At 34.8% G+C, this 15,428-nt stretch overlaps 2 protein-coding genes across 5 annotated transcripts in view; both read right to left on the bottom strand.

The window, feature by feature from the left end:
• The window catches only part of Fas1 (fasciclin 1), a 146,849-nt gene that overhangs the window by 51,290 nt on the left and 80,131 nt on the right, over nucleotides 1-15,428 (bottom strand). For all 4 annotated transcript variants that reach the window (XM_066285164.1, XM_066285165.1, XM_066285163.1 and 1 more), the window contains exon 2: nucleotides 5,857-6,001. In XM_066285164.1, coding sequence (XP_066141261.1) covers nucleotides 5,857-6,001 — 145 coding nt within the window. The remainder of the gene's footprint in view (nucleotides 1-5,856; nucleotides 6,002-15,428) is intronic.
• LOC136340826 (acyl-CoA Delta-9 desaturase-like) overlaps nucleotides 1-15,428 on the bottom strand; it is a 147,327-nt gene that overhangs the window by 78,664 nt on the left and 53,235 nt on the right. The window lies entirely within an intron of this gene.

Raw genomic sequence — 15,428 nt, 5'->3', positions numbered from 1 at the left:
GAAATTTTGATTGGATTTGCATTTACCCCATTGTAGAAAAGTCGCTTTCAGCGTCCGCCAAAAGGAAATTTGTGGTGGTTTTCTAGCCAAATATAATAACGTTACGGGATATAATAACATAGTCATTGTAGTATAAAGTCGACAATAACGGCCTTCTTTCCAAAGTTGTTCAAAGAGTTGACCGACATTTGTTAAAAAACAATGCCTTTAGCGGATTTATAGGTAAATCCCAGAAAATGCGTTTTTAATATACATATTTGACATAACTGCGTATAGTTATAGTGTTTCTTTGATTTGTATGTAAAGCTGCTAAAACTCTGTTTTTGTTTTATAAGTTTTGGTCTCTTTTTGCGGAATTTCCAATTGAATGTTGGTAGAGTGGACTTTATATTGCAATGAATTAAAAACACAAAAATTCAATTTCTTTGAGCCATTTACCGACACTAAGCAATTAAAACTGCAACAAAGGGGTTTGTTCATTCAAGCCATAGAATATGAGGTTTTTATGTGTCGATATTTTCACTTATGTTTTGTGTCGGTAAATGGCTAAAAGAAATTAATGTTTTATAGGAGAGTGTAGAGAGAATACGAATTATCGGGAAAATTCCTAAATTACGAACAAAGACTATATAAATTAGAGGCTGTGTTCATTGTATGCATTCAGCTTGTTTACGCTATTGTAATTTTGCTGTATTTCAAAAAGGGCCTCCAGGAAAGGAAAAATTGTCCAGACTTGAAGTAGGTGAAAGCAACAATATCACTGCAAATGAATTGCACTTATCTCATGCGACTCTTTCTGCAATTTCGATGAACCGAGAAAATATCAAGAATGAGGTTACGGAAAATTTGTTGCCAAAGAAAAACTTCAGTTATCCACTTATGGAGACATTTATCAGGCATTATTTAAGTGGTTTAAAAAGAAAACAAGTAAAGGAGCAGCAATCAGTGGCTCAAAACTACAGGTAAAAGCGGAACAGTTCGCCAAAATAAGTAATAAATGCTTGGAATATAAATGGTGGGAAAGTTAGATTAAATGCTTCCTGTAAAGACATAACATTGTATATGGAACAATTAGTGGTGAAGCTGCTAGTCTAACAGTAGCAGAAAACTGTGTGACCAAAAATTTGAAAAAATTACCAGAATGAAGAGACTTTTAACGGAGATGAAACAGGTCTTTTCCACAAAATGACTCCGAGCGAAACACTAAAATTTAAAGAAGAGGACTGCGCAGATGGAAAGTTGTCCAAGGAAACAGAAACTCTTTTAGTTACTATCAATATGACTGGATCTGAGAAACGTAGGTTGATTGTTACTGAAAAATAAAAAAAACCCTCGCTGTTTCCAGAATATTACATGTGTCCTATATATCTAACAAAAAACCTTAATAATGTCAGATTTATTTATAAAAATTTGGCAAGACTGAAGCACTGGATTAAAGAAAGAAAAAAATATTTTTGCTCTTAGCAGACAATCAGCGCATCCAAAAAATGTCAAACTTAGAAAATACTAACGTTCAATATCTACTAACAAACATCACATCAGTTCTGCAGCCGGTTGACCAGAGCATCATAAGATTAACGAAAGTTCATTTTATAAAGCTTCAACTAATGAATATAATTGAAAACGCTCAGCAAAGCAGAGTATCCTATTAAACTTTTGCAGGCAATATCAACGAATTCTAAAGCCTGCAATAGGGCATCACCCCAAACAATCACGAACTGTTTTAGACATGCAGATTTACAACTAGCATCAGTAGCTGATGCCTTTGAAGAGGAGGACGATATTCCTTTATCTGAGGTGGCAAGAAGGAGAAATAATGATTTTGACAAAGAAGATAAGATGATGTGCCCTTTGCTATGATAAAAGACCTTACATTGTCAGATGAATTATGGACGATTTTCTAAACGATGACCTTCACTTGGAAACAAACGGTGCGTTATCTGAGGAGCAAATTGTAAACGAAGCGCTCACTATTCAAGAAATCCGAGATAAAAGTGATGGAGACTCTGAGAGTGGTGAAGATTTTAAGCAATCGTTGATTGTAGAAGCCCTACAGCCCCACAAACCCTAAAATTCGAAACAGTTTTGCGCTAGACGGTTATTCCTACCACAAAGGGCTTCTGAATGAAATCAGTTACACAGAGAAGAAAAGTGAATTAATTTATTTTAATTTATAATGTAAAAAGCAAACAAAAACGATGGAATATTTGAATAAAATAATGTGTTTTACCCTACATACGTAAATATAATAAGTTTAAAATTATATTAAATTATTTATGTTTTATTATTTGTCTGTTATAGTTTTTAATTTTTCATAAAAATTTTGTGTTTTTCTCACGTTTCTTTAACCACAAGAAAACAAGGCTGGTTTAAGGACGACCGGATCTGACGGCCCTTTTTACTTTCGCTGTCATTATATTAGACTTTCACTGTATTTGGATTTTCTTTTCCAAACCTCGTAGATCTAACAAGCTTGACTCAGCAAGGTCTTAGTATGGAATTTATAGCCTCGGTCTTGGTAGCTGGGTTTTACAAATTTTACCCGGTTTTCAGAAATGGCTTATCACTAAACTTAATCGCGAAAGTTCATAATGTCGACTTAAGCCCATTTATTACCTCCATGAGAGGGCTCCCATTATTTTAGGAGTGGAGGAGCGAATATTATCTGCAAAGCTCAAGAGATGGAAAGTTAATGTTACCGAAGGAAATTTAATAGATAAGCGATTCTTCTGCATTAACTATCATCTTTTTTGAACTCACACTATAGGGAAATTCGATATTACTTTCAATGTATATCTAAACCCAATAATTGCAAAAACCTCCCCCTCCCCAGGATATTTAAAAGGCAGTTTATCAAAGCGGGAAATTCATACACCGAAACTGGAGAGCACTTGACTTTGAAGAGCCTTGTAACACTCTAACCTAATCTGATAGAGTTCAACTTCATCCATTACGTTAGTTAAACTTATTCGCTTTATCACGATCCCCTCTTTTGTAGTAATTAAGGCTGTAGTTGCAAAAACAGAACATTTTGCTGCTGCACCCACGATCTCCTGCTCGGAAATAATGCTTGAAGGGACAAAATGGGAGATTCTTATCTTATGCTGGCGCCCGTTCATGTAGATGCAAATGAATTCGGGAAGGGTGTAACAGATGGCATCCTGAACTTAGTTACTTGTAATAAAGTGAGGCATTGTGTAGTTTCAGGAGGTATTATACGTCTTTGGATAACATTTTCCGCTTGTACGACCACTCTTTGAGATGTTAGAATTGACTTTGTCTGCAATAATTTATCAATCCATAATTTTACTGTTGAAGTTTATTTCATCTTTACGATATCCTTTCTTATCTTCGCTCGGGCGCATTTTTACTTTTATGGTCTCCCTTTTATGACCCTAAGTCTACCGTACGAGTTCATTCAACAGCGAAATTCCGCAGCCATATATTTTTCTGCTAGCCGGCCGTTTAACATACATCGTTCATAGAAAATTGCTTCACAAATTCAAATTTTGGGCCTTGGTGAGATATTTCTGCACAGCTCAATTACACAGTATTTTCTCTGGAGAGCATCGAGTGCGAGGGAAATGCGACAATACAAAAAAGATTTTTCATAGTTCGATTCGCTTCTACTTTACAAAGAAGCCTTCGACACATAAACGTAGAAAATTGAAGATTTGGATTGAGGCACTTCAAATCTAAAAAGTTGCCATTTTCAATTCACTTTTAGAGCTGATATCCATTGAGTTGTGTTTTCACTACTTCGCTTTACGAATTTATTATCTTTCCTGGTTTATAGGAGATGCATAAGTGTAGACATTTGAATTCGGTAATATGGGGTCTTTAAAGAGTCTGCAGCATGTCAGAATATTCAAAAAGTTGCCTTTTTTCTATTTTCAGCTGTATGCGTCTGCTTAAATACTGTATTGATCGTGAAACGTCCTTTCTTCTTTGTTTGGTCCTTAAAGATGTGATGATCCTCTTTCGCAGACCCTCTCTATAACAGATTTATAAATGAGATCTTTCAGAGTTTCCCATAAAAAAATAATCTAAGACGGTTAGATCTGATAAATGTGGAGGCCAACGTACATGTATCTTTATTACTTCAAATGACTACTGACAAATAAATAGTCACTCTTATAGCGTAATTTGACAAATCACCATCCTCTTGGGACGAAAGGTTATTCAAAGCGGTAGATGAGCATTTTGCTCCAACAGTGCCATGAAATTCCTGCAACATGCTTTCCTCCGTTCAGTACGTTCTGGATACAAAAGTAGGGAGACATGAATTTTAAACTACCGATGCTTTTTTTCTTTAGAGAATTTGAGAGTAACTGTAATTTATATTTAGTTTATAAAGAATACAATCACTTTTAATTGTGCCAACTCTTAATAGACTCATCGAGGCGAAACATATTGTGTTTTACCACATTTTTAATGAAATACGTTTTCGTGTTAAGTGAGTTATTCCCTTGTTTTCCACCTCTATGAAGTGATCCACGCCCTCATGTGCGTCGACAAGCCTCGATCGCTACAACCTCAAATTTTCGATAAAGGTATCGCTTTCTAATTCTCCACGTCTTGAAATGTATTCATTACCGTATTTTGTATTTCTCTTAGTTATACAGAGTGTCTCAAAATTTTGGGTCTCTATCCGTATCTTGACAACTGTGACTAGAAGGTCAAAATTTGAGTATTATGTTAAAATTGGGATGATTTATTGAATGAAAATATTTTTACGAAATTACAACTTCCGGTTATGCCGAAATTGAACGTTAACTCGTTTATTTTAAATAGAACACCCTGTATATTATGTCAAATTTCAATTCTGCGGAACATTATGAACAGTTTTCGTATATAATGTTCCATATCTAAATTTAACATTTACGAGATATTTAGAATTTTCAAAAAAAAATTATAGTTGCACCTATTAAAGTATTTTCTAATAACGCGCCAATGGTTAAATATTTTGCTGTTAAATTATGCACTCTTGCACAAATTGCTTTACTGCCCTGGGATCAGTGAGTTAAATCATGCCTTTTCATACAGAGTGTTCAAAAAAATTATCCAAAATTGCCATTCAAAAATTGTAAAAAACTCTAATTTTTTAAATTGAAACCACCTATGTTTTAATGAATACGTACTTAATATCAACAATAAGAAGTACTTTCAATTCAATTGTCTATACTTGAACCAAACCGTTTTCATTTTATTAAAAAAAAAAAACATTTTAATATTCAGTACTCTAAGTATAGCGGCATCCTTAAATTACACAATGGAAGATTATCTCAGTTTGTTTATTTTTTATAGTGCATATCATGAAATATTAGCCAAAACACATCATATGTTTGTTATTTGATATCCAAAAAAAACCGAGCTATTCCGAAAAGCCCTCAAACACATTATAGATCAGTTTAAAACTAACGGATCTGTCCACAATGCCTTACAAAATGGCTGCAACTATTTTTTTTACATTCTAAATATCTCGAAAACCGTAAAATTTAAACCTAAAATTACATTTACATAATTTCGTAATATTTTATTGTACATCAAATAAGTTCATAATCTTCCGCAAAATACAAATTTGGTACAATACAGTATGTTCTATTTAAAATAAACGAGTTGACATCATTCTAGATATAATCAGAAATGGTGTTATCATAAAAATATTTTGAATCAATAGATCACTTCCTCTTTAGTGTGATATCCCAATTTCAACTTTTTTCTAGTCGTTATTTTCAAGATACGGATAGGGGCCCATGTTCCTGGAGCATCCTGTATAAAAAATGATCATTTTAGGCACATAAAACTGCCTAATCACCGTGCAAACATCCCTTCAAAGTAATATTCCATACTTACTTATGTGGTACTGAGCTAAAGAGTCGGTGTCCTGGGTGAGACCGAGTTGCTTCTGGAAAGCCTGATTAACAGGTGCGAATATGGTAAGCGGTTCATTTTCCAGTGTAAAAATGCAAACTCTACATGCTTCCAACCAGCTAATAAACTGAAACAAAACATGTAATTAGACGAATCAGAACGATTCCCATTTTAATTCGTTTATAGGTATAACTCAAATTTCGGTCTGGTACATCCCTTCCTCAATTATTATTATTGTGTTTAATTAATATGATTGTTGGGATATTCAGACTTCAGATACAATACCAGAATATTAACTATATAAATAATTGCCAATGCTACCTGAAATGGAAATTCTATAAACACTAAACTTTCATAGGATAATTTGTGTTTAAAAGTCGTGTGTACACATTATATCAGTTGTTTAATAGAGTATATTTGAATTCCGCTGATACATCTGTTCGATTTTAGAGTCTTTTAGGCAATTGATTGGATACAAATGAATATTGGAGAATTTATGATATTTTGTGGAGATCATCAAAGAGCCACTCGCTACAAACTGAATATTGAGTAATTGTGATATTAAGTCAACCTAAATGTTGTTCATTATTTAAAATGATTTGTGTAACAAAGGGATATTAATTGACGAATTTAGGCTGAGCAAGGGGTAATAATGGAAATATGCAAATTAATGAAAAAGATCCAAAATTAAACAAGTGTTTCAATGAATTGCACCTGATCACAATCAATATTCCTGGACTACGTAGATAGATACTGAAATTCAAACTGAATTGAGCTTATATAAATTCCCAAATTAATCGACTGAAGCTTTTGATGATTTAGCAACCGAGCAGTTTTTGTATTTGCAACATCGGCACATGCACGTGAAATTGGATTAATTTTATAGAGATAAAAGAGCCACTGTTATGCAAAGAGCTTTCATCAATTACCGCATAAATAAAATTTTTAATCAGCTTAAACAAATGTGTTTTTCATCGATAGAGAAAGAAAGTCACAGAATAGTAGAAAACGAAGAGTCGACTTTGGTACATTTTCTATAAAAATAAAAAATAAAAATAGCACTGTGGGAATCCACAGTGTTATTTTACTGCCTGAACACTTTTCTCTCTATCTATCGAAGTGTCTATGTATCGAACGCCAGGTAACTTTGCCAATTAATTGTCATAGAAACGATGAAATCGGAGAAGAGCATTGGTCACTATTTCCATTTCAGTGGAAGTTATCTTCTTGACAAATTCACCAGAGCATGAACGGCGTTGAATTATTCAAACAGAAAATAAAACGGATTAAATTTCATTGAGAGAAAATGTAATGGATACTAATACTAAAAACAAAAACATAAAATTTGCAAATTGTTCTAATAAAAAATAAGTCAGATATAAATAAATCTTAGGCAGCAATCGGTGGACACTTCGCCGTTCCAGCATCTAAGTCCTATTTTGTCGCCTTGTTTAACATATAACTGTTTTTTCCTCACGAACGTGCAGTAAAATTGCTCTACCGCACGTATTTGCATAGCACACATATTACGTTTATAGCTGCAAACATGCAAAACAATCTGGCATATGTCAGTGTCAAAAACGTTTGTGGGCAATCAGGCAATTGTCATTGACATATGCGTGCGGTAATTTTTTTTCCGCACGTGTGAACGGTATTGTGTCAAACACGTTCGAACGCATATTTACAGCGTTCGATTGCTGACCGAACTCGTTTTCGCACGTTAGACCGATTGCAATCAGTGCACTGTAAAATGTCGATAACCTTCCTCACTTTTTAGGAGGATAACTATTAACCACTGGAATCGTATAAAGAACTTCAATTTTTGTTTCTGCTGTAAAGTTAAAGGTAAACCTCAAACATGTCCATTCCATACACAATTATTCTCCTGAAATATGTCGGTGGTGATCTGCTAATTCTGCTTGAAATTTTAATTAAAACACCCTTATCAAACTAGGACCTCTGCAATAATGAAACGCTGTTTCTACTAGACGAGACGCAATGTAATCTGCAAAAGACGTGCTAAAGCATCTTTGATCGTCTGTTTAATGAATTAAGAGAATGATAAATTAATGATTTCCAGCCGCAAAGGCATCTTTAATGAAGTTAGGTGACCTTAATTAAACTGCCATATTTATAGGGGAAAATTACCGTCGTTTATTGGGTGGTAATTAGTAAGCTAAATGTGCTTGTTATTAGAAGAGCGCACACCCTGTAATATAATTAACTTATAATTTGGACGGTAAAAAATGAACTAAAAGCATTAAATGGGGTGGCAAATGCTGAACGAAAGAACCTCAGTGTGACGTCAACATCGTTAGGCGAATGTGACGTCAAAATAATGTTTTAAAATTAATTAAAAAAGGTTTTTTTATCATTTTAATTTGCGGTTTATTTCTTATTCATTATTTTACGCCTCTGGCTAACCACTGGCCGCATGTTGAACAGCGTCAGATGTGTGTTCCTGTGCATCTCTGCACAGTGGCTGCCTCAGCTCGAGATGGTTCGTTGTTCAAAGCCATTTGAACGTATTTGATGTAAACATTAAACATATTTACTGTGCCGATGAAAGAGTGCAATATTCAATTGACAGAAGTGCGTAAATTAAGCCCGTTATGTTTATTCGTTACGTTACTTTTTTAATCCGTTTCACGCTGTTCTGTTCGGCATTATTTAAATCATGGTCCCTGAAGGCTTAATATCTGAAAATTTTTATGCTCCTACTATATTGATAATAAAGCAAAAAACAACATAATCCATGAATATTTCAGCATTTTTATAAATCGAGGCCATTATTATCGGTTCGTCGATAAAGTTTAACTATCCGATTGAATACGCGTTCACCTGAATAAGCCTGTCGTTTTTTAATTTCGTTTTAATCCAACTTTAAATTATGCTTCAATTGGGAAATTAGTTTTGCGATTCGTATCGATTTTGCAATTTGAAGAGTTTGCGTTTTTTTTGCGTTTTTGAACTGAATGGTGCAGCAGCCCTTTGAATTGCGGCAAAAAAACTCATTATCTTTTGGAAAACTAGAAGCAACGGCGTAATATCAACCTAAGTGATATTTCATCATTAAGATATTGCGCCTAGCTATGATAATCGCCGAAGGAGAGAAATAGCGCAAGTTAATGAATACCGTAAATTAGAAAGGGCGCCATGCCCTAAAAGCTTATGCAGCGTGACCTAGGCGGAAAAATTTTTCATTTTTCCATACATTTAGCTCCGAATTTGACACTATACCAAGGAATTATATGAAACATTAATCTTAATAATAGAACCCACGCTTTTCTATTCAAAATTCTTTTAAAACTATAACGGGGACGTACTCATTATTCGAAGGTAATTTTCATAAGCGGCTTATTATTCTGTTTTCTGATGCAATAACAAGCTCATTATAAGGCGGCACAAGATGTATCTTTATGGAACTAATTTTTCTCAAATCCTTAAGAGCCCAAGTAAAAATGTCTAACTTATGAATAAGGAAGTTAAGTGATGTGATACGATAAGTCGGTTAAAAAGTCGTTGTGGGTGCTTCAGTCTCAAATTCTTTACACATTGTATAAACTGATTCCGATTACAAATTTAAACGAACACCAGCCAGAATGTGTCCATTTTTCTACTTGAAAGAATCGCGTTACGTCGAAGAAAATCGAAAAGTTTACCTACAGCTATCGACATAACAATTTTCCAATAACCCTGACTTGTTTTTTCCGACCCCTGTGTCTGCAGGAAAATACTGCAGAACTTTGAATAATGTTACGTCTGTGTAGACACGTTTCTGGCATTGTTGAAAATGTGTTTATCAGGGCTCTTCAAGCTTCGCGGACTCGCTTATGGTTCGCCCTGCACAGCAGTACTTTCTAATTTTGTAAACTAAACAGACATTCAAATTAAACGCATCTGCAACATTTCTAAAGTCCTATATCTTTTATTTAATGATTTAAACAGTCAGACAAGCCATCTCTTTACGAAAGATGTATGTAGGTTTTCTAGGGTTTCTTTGAAGGCCCAACATATTTTTAAGGCCTTTTATAGAATCCGGACAATAGTGACGAAAGCTTTTGAGTGGTAATAAACTTACCGATGTATCTCAAATGCCACTTTGGATAAATTTTGTGCCACAATAGATTTCCCACGATTACCCAACGCGTTTTAATGAGCTTTGGAATAACTTCTTATTCCGTTACTTAAAACTCAGACTGACCTCATGACCTTTCATGGGGAATTCAATGGTTTTTCACCCCTACCCATTTCTGAGAAGTTGCAGGGAATGAAAAGGGTGAAAGAGTTTTTGCGCCACCAGATTACTAAGTGACTTAAAATGAAATAAGTCGCAAAAATTAGAGTTAAAACGCACCTCAAAAATTGATTTTTTTCGTTTATTTCAGCTGATTTAGATCCTATATTGACTCTTCATACTCCAATAGATTTGAAATGTTGAGGCATCTGTATTTTAGCGCATCTTTTTTCTAGTTTTAGTCACCTTGCATCTCTTACCGCTTGCATAATCCCTAAGGAATTCACTTTATTCGGTACGCCTTATATATTGCGTGACGTAGAAAAGAAAATACCCCCCAAAAATAGTTTCATTTCAATAATTTTTGGTATGTATATTTCATATGCCCGAACAAATACTTCATTAAAAAATTAAACAATTTTAATTGTTGAAATTCAAAAAAAATTAATAGTTTGTTGGTCCTCCGCAGTCTTTTATACAGTGTTGCTTAATGACGTGCGAATATTTTAATGTGGGATTCTACTTGAAAAAATTTTGATAATTTGTTCTATAAACTATGTTCCAAAAGTGCTCCGTTACGAAAATACAGGGCTGCAAAATTTTTGAAAAAAATTGACCTTAATGAATATTTTCGAAACTGCTTGAAATATTTCGGTGAAATTTGTTTAGTGAAGACAGCTTATAAAGGGGCATTAATTTCAATAAAAATATGTGTTTCATTACAAACTTATTTAAAACTATTTTAATACGAAAAATAAAACAATAGAAAATTTAACACATTATGGGTTGACATCGTAATGAAATATGAATTACAACTAACAAGAAACAAAAAAAACGATTTTTGCAACTAGTGATGAAAATGACCCCCTTCACTTAATATGCATACTTCTGCCCTTCTCAGCGAATTGTGCAATCTTTCCGATATTCCCGGAGTATTTCGAATTCTGTCACATGCTGCAACTATCCTCTCTTAATTTTTCTACAGTATTAATGGGCTTATCGTAAACTAGCATGCATATTAATTGAAATGGGTAATTTTCAATGCTTCTTTTAAAAATCGTCTTTTTTTTGTTTCTTGTTAGTTGCAGTACATATTTCATTACAATGTCAATCCATAATGTGGATTTTCTATTATTTTATTTGCCGTATTAAAATAGTTTTGAATGAGTTTGCATTTAAACGCATATTTTAGTTTCAATTAACGCTCTTTTACAAATTCTTTTTACATACCAAATTTCATTGAAATATCTCAAGTGGCTTCACAAGTATTCCTTAAACTCCATTTTTTTTCTAAAACTCTTCAACCCTGTATTTTCGTATCGGAGCATATCAAGAACATGGTTTATATGACAAACTATCATTATTTTTTCATGTAGAATCCCACATTAATAATTTTCGCACATCATTAATGAATATCCTGTATATTCCTGTACACGTCTAGCCATGGATCTAATGAGGCGATTGATGTCCTCTTGGGGGATCTCATTCCGGACTAAGTGAACAGCATGACGTAGCGTTGTTAAGGTTTGTGGGAGATAGGGTAAATTATGCAACCTTCTACCTACAATATCCCAAACACATTCGTTCCGTGAAAGATCTGGAGATCGAGCTGGCCTAAGTAGCAAATTGACTGCATTTTATTGAAAGAAGTTCATAGTCACTCTAGCCACAGTGGTCATGCATTATCTTGCTGGAAAACCGGATGAACAACAGTTTCCAGATAAGGCACGAGATGAGGTTCCAGAACTTTTTGGATGTACTGTTAAGCTGTCATACTGCCTCTAATGAAAAGTAAAGGTGACCTCCTACCATATACAATTATACCCCAAGCCATTACTCCAACAGTCTCATGGACATGTGTCTGTATTGTAAACTGAGGATCCCGTCTTTCACCTCGTCTTCTTCTTACTCTTGCCCAATCATCATGCATACCTAAATATAATCTGAATTTGTCACTAAACACAATATTATCTCATTCCAAATTCCAATGTGTCCGTTCTTTGTATCAATGCAGTTGATTTTGATACTGATTTAAAGTGATGGGTAACACAAGATGGAGATAGTAGAAAATCAGTCCAAAACTTCTTATCTGGCGATAAATGGTTTGAATCCCAATGGACCTTCCATACTTAGCAAACCACTGATCGCCAGTGTCCTCGACGAAACGAAGTTGTCTCTTAGGGCTATAATTTGAAGGCGGCGATTTTGACGTTCCGTAGTCCTTCGGGATCATTCAGTACGTCTCCTTCTGCCTGTTTGCTCTTCTTAGGCCCATGACTGACATCATCTCACTATAGTGTTTACACTACGGTTCAATCTAGTGGTGATTTCCCTAAACGACCGACCAGTCACTCATGGACCCACTATTCGATCTGACTCAAACTTGCTTGATTGATGAAAGTTTCGCTGTATATTATATCTAGGAATGTTTTCTTAATATAAAAGCACTTCCTAACCACACTATACAACAATAAATGATATTTTGTAGTCGTATTGTTTAAATTTTATTGCAATTTTTATAGTAAAAAAACCTAAAATTCCTGATAAATCGTAAATACATTGATAAATATGGCTGGAAATTTAATCATTTTTTGCCTTTCCAGATACAAACATGCACGCTAAAAATTAGTTAAATAAGACAATTTTTACGAGGTGATATCTTTGCTATGTCACGCGGTATAATTTCAGATGCGATCCTCTCGAATAGGAATTAAGAAAAAATCTCTTGTGAAATGAAAATGGACATGAAACTAAGGAAGCTCGAACCCTTTGCAGATGCCCAATAAACGGTATTTTCTAAGCTTCTGACTACCGCCAACTATGCTTTTTAGAAAATCGGCCCTCAAAAATTGAATAAGAAACAAAGTCGTATAAAGTTCTCACCGCCTTCAATATGAAACTTTCTGAACTCGTTAGGTGGTTCCTCTTCGTGTCTGCACATCAAAATGCATATACAGAATATAGAGCACATGAGAATAAACCTCAATTAGAAGGAATTTCGGTAGAAGCTAATTGAAGTCCAATTATATCATTTCATCCCCACATCGATGATATAGTTCATTAATCTAGTTTATTAATTAATATTCCAAGGTGGGCCTAATTAAAAATCTTCGGAGGTATTGCCGATGGAAATTTCAAGTCGCGATATCTCAATTCGGCGATAAATTAATAGTTTCCTCATCTTCCATCCAACTTAACAAACTTATTTTTGTGTAAATCTCAGTTAATTAAAACCAACACCCCAGGGCTTCGCGAGTTTGAAATAAGACTTGCCGGCACTCCGGGAACTTTGCGTTAATAACTTTTAGCGCGGATCTCTTGGGAGAACAATTAACCCGAGCAACGTCGTGATAGTTTTAACTATTGTTATTTATACGCCAGAATGTCGCGAAACGTAACTTTTCAAAATTATTGTGGCGCTTGAAAAACGTTCATTAAGTCTGGAGTTGTGCAAAAGTGCCTTAATGCATTTCAAAGCTTTCATACATTTCATTCACTTAACGGAATATGGATGGCTTTTTCCATTATTGATTTTCCTTGGTTGCATTACGGGTAATGTGCGACACATATCCCTTGAGCGAAACTCCCTGCCTTTCGGCCCTAGACACTATGCGGATGTTTGTGTAATGCTACGTCAAACATAAAGGTCAAAACACCCCAGGACGACCCACTGGGAATTTTATTTTATTCCAAAAGTACACTTCCAGATTTGCCGGACTTTTTTGCAGTACTTTGAAGAAGTATCGAGCATTTAAGTACGTTTATTTACATGCAAATCTAAGCGCGGCTTTACTCTTGTAATTTTGCCCCAGTTGTTGGGGATTACCCTGTATAGACACTTGCCATCTTGAGCAGAGACATGCAATAACTTATCCCTTTAACCCCAACCAAAGTAATTCAAAATCTGACTGATGGAAGATCTTAGAGAACCGCCAATGACGAGCTTAATCGTCAGAGAGTACTCACAGGGAACTTCACAAAATGCCTTCAACTTTTTATACGTTACGAGTAAAAGCAAAATAGCTGATTGTTCTGGATTCCATTTAAATTACATATATGTCAAAGATGGCCACATCAATATAATCATGTCGCTCACAATCAAACTGCTAGCAGTACGGTAATGATGCCATAACCGGTCCAAATTACAAAGAAGATATATTAACACACAAAGGATTCAATTTCATTTTTTTGAGGGACCGATCTAAACACTACAGGGTGTAACATATCGTTTTGGAAACATTTCTAAGGTCCATAATACTTTTAAAAATAGCAAAAATGCTACTAGCCCCATAATCAAAAACGCGCCATTTTCCATATACACACAGGGTGGCAAAATTTTAAATTTTTTCCCATATTTTGCGGTTTTCTGACGTCCGCCTTGACTTACATTTTTGAAAAAAATTTTGAAAATGTCAAAAACCAAAACAAAATCATTAAAATGGCCAAAACTCTGCAATGCCATTGTTAGGGACTCTAAGTTATTGGTTTTTTGTTTTCTATTTATTTTTTATTGTTGTTAATGTTAGGTTTATTGTATACTGTCATTTACTCCCTTAAGTTACGCCTATGTACTGCGATACTTATTCGGAGAATACCATCTGGGTGCCAGACCACATGGCCCATCAGGCCAAAGCTAAGGATACGCTTTGGTTGGGGAATGTGCTACTAGTCGAAGAAGCTTTCTCTATAGGGACTATTGCTTTGATGGTCAATTTGTTGGACCCGCAATATTCCCAGAAAAGCGATTAGTATAGATATTCCCCAGATGGCCACGAGTTACGGGATGCGTTGTAGCCATAGCTTATAATGGTTCTTGGTGGTTGTGCGCCCCTGGTTGGAATTCTTCGGGGTTAGTACTTAAGGGATAATCGGAGCAATTTTCGCTCTCTTTTTCTGCTCTTCCTGTGGTCTGGTCGGGTGAAAGCTACGTCGGTGACGGGATGTGATCCGCATCATATCGTGTACCCGCCCAATAAGCATTCTCCCTATTCTTCGTTACTTAGACCAAGATTCTTACATTCTTTTGAGATAAGTGCATAGTTAATACAGTCCATTTTTACATAAAACAAATTGTCTTTGTCGTGTTTCATTTATCGAAGGAACACCCTTAACAGCCATTCTAGATTGCACACCAGAATATGTTGACTGGTTTTCCTCAATTTGCATCGATAGGTATATTTTCAAATTTTAAGAAACTGGCAGTACATACGAATATATTGAAAGAGAGCACAAAGATAAAGAATTGAAGAAAAATTTTAATTTTCTATCAGAGTTCATACAGATAATTTCAAAAATAACATATCAAACATAAAATAGT

Source organism: Euwallacea fornicatus, chromosome 8, assembly GCF_040115645.1.
Source record: "Euwallacea fornicatus isolate EFF26 chromosome 8, ASM4011564v1, whole genome shotgun sequence".
Classification (NCBI taxonomy): domain Eukaryota; kingdom Metazoa; phylum Arthropoda; class Insecta; order Coleoptera; family Curculionidae; genus Euwallacea; species Euwallacea fornicatus.
The sequence above is the reverse complement of the archived record's forward strand: the minus strand, read 5'-3'. Positions and strand labels throughout refer to the sequence as shown.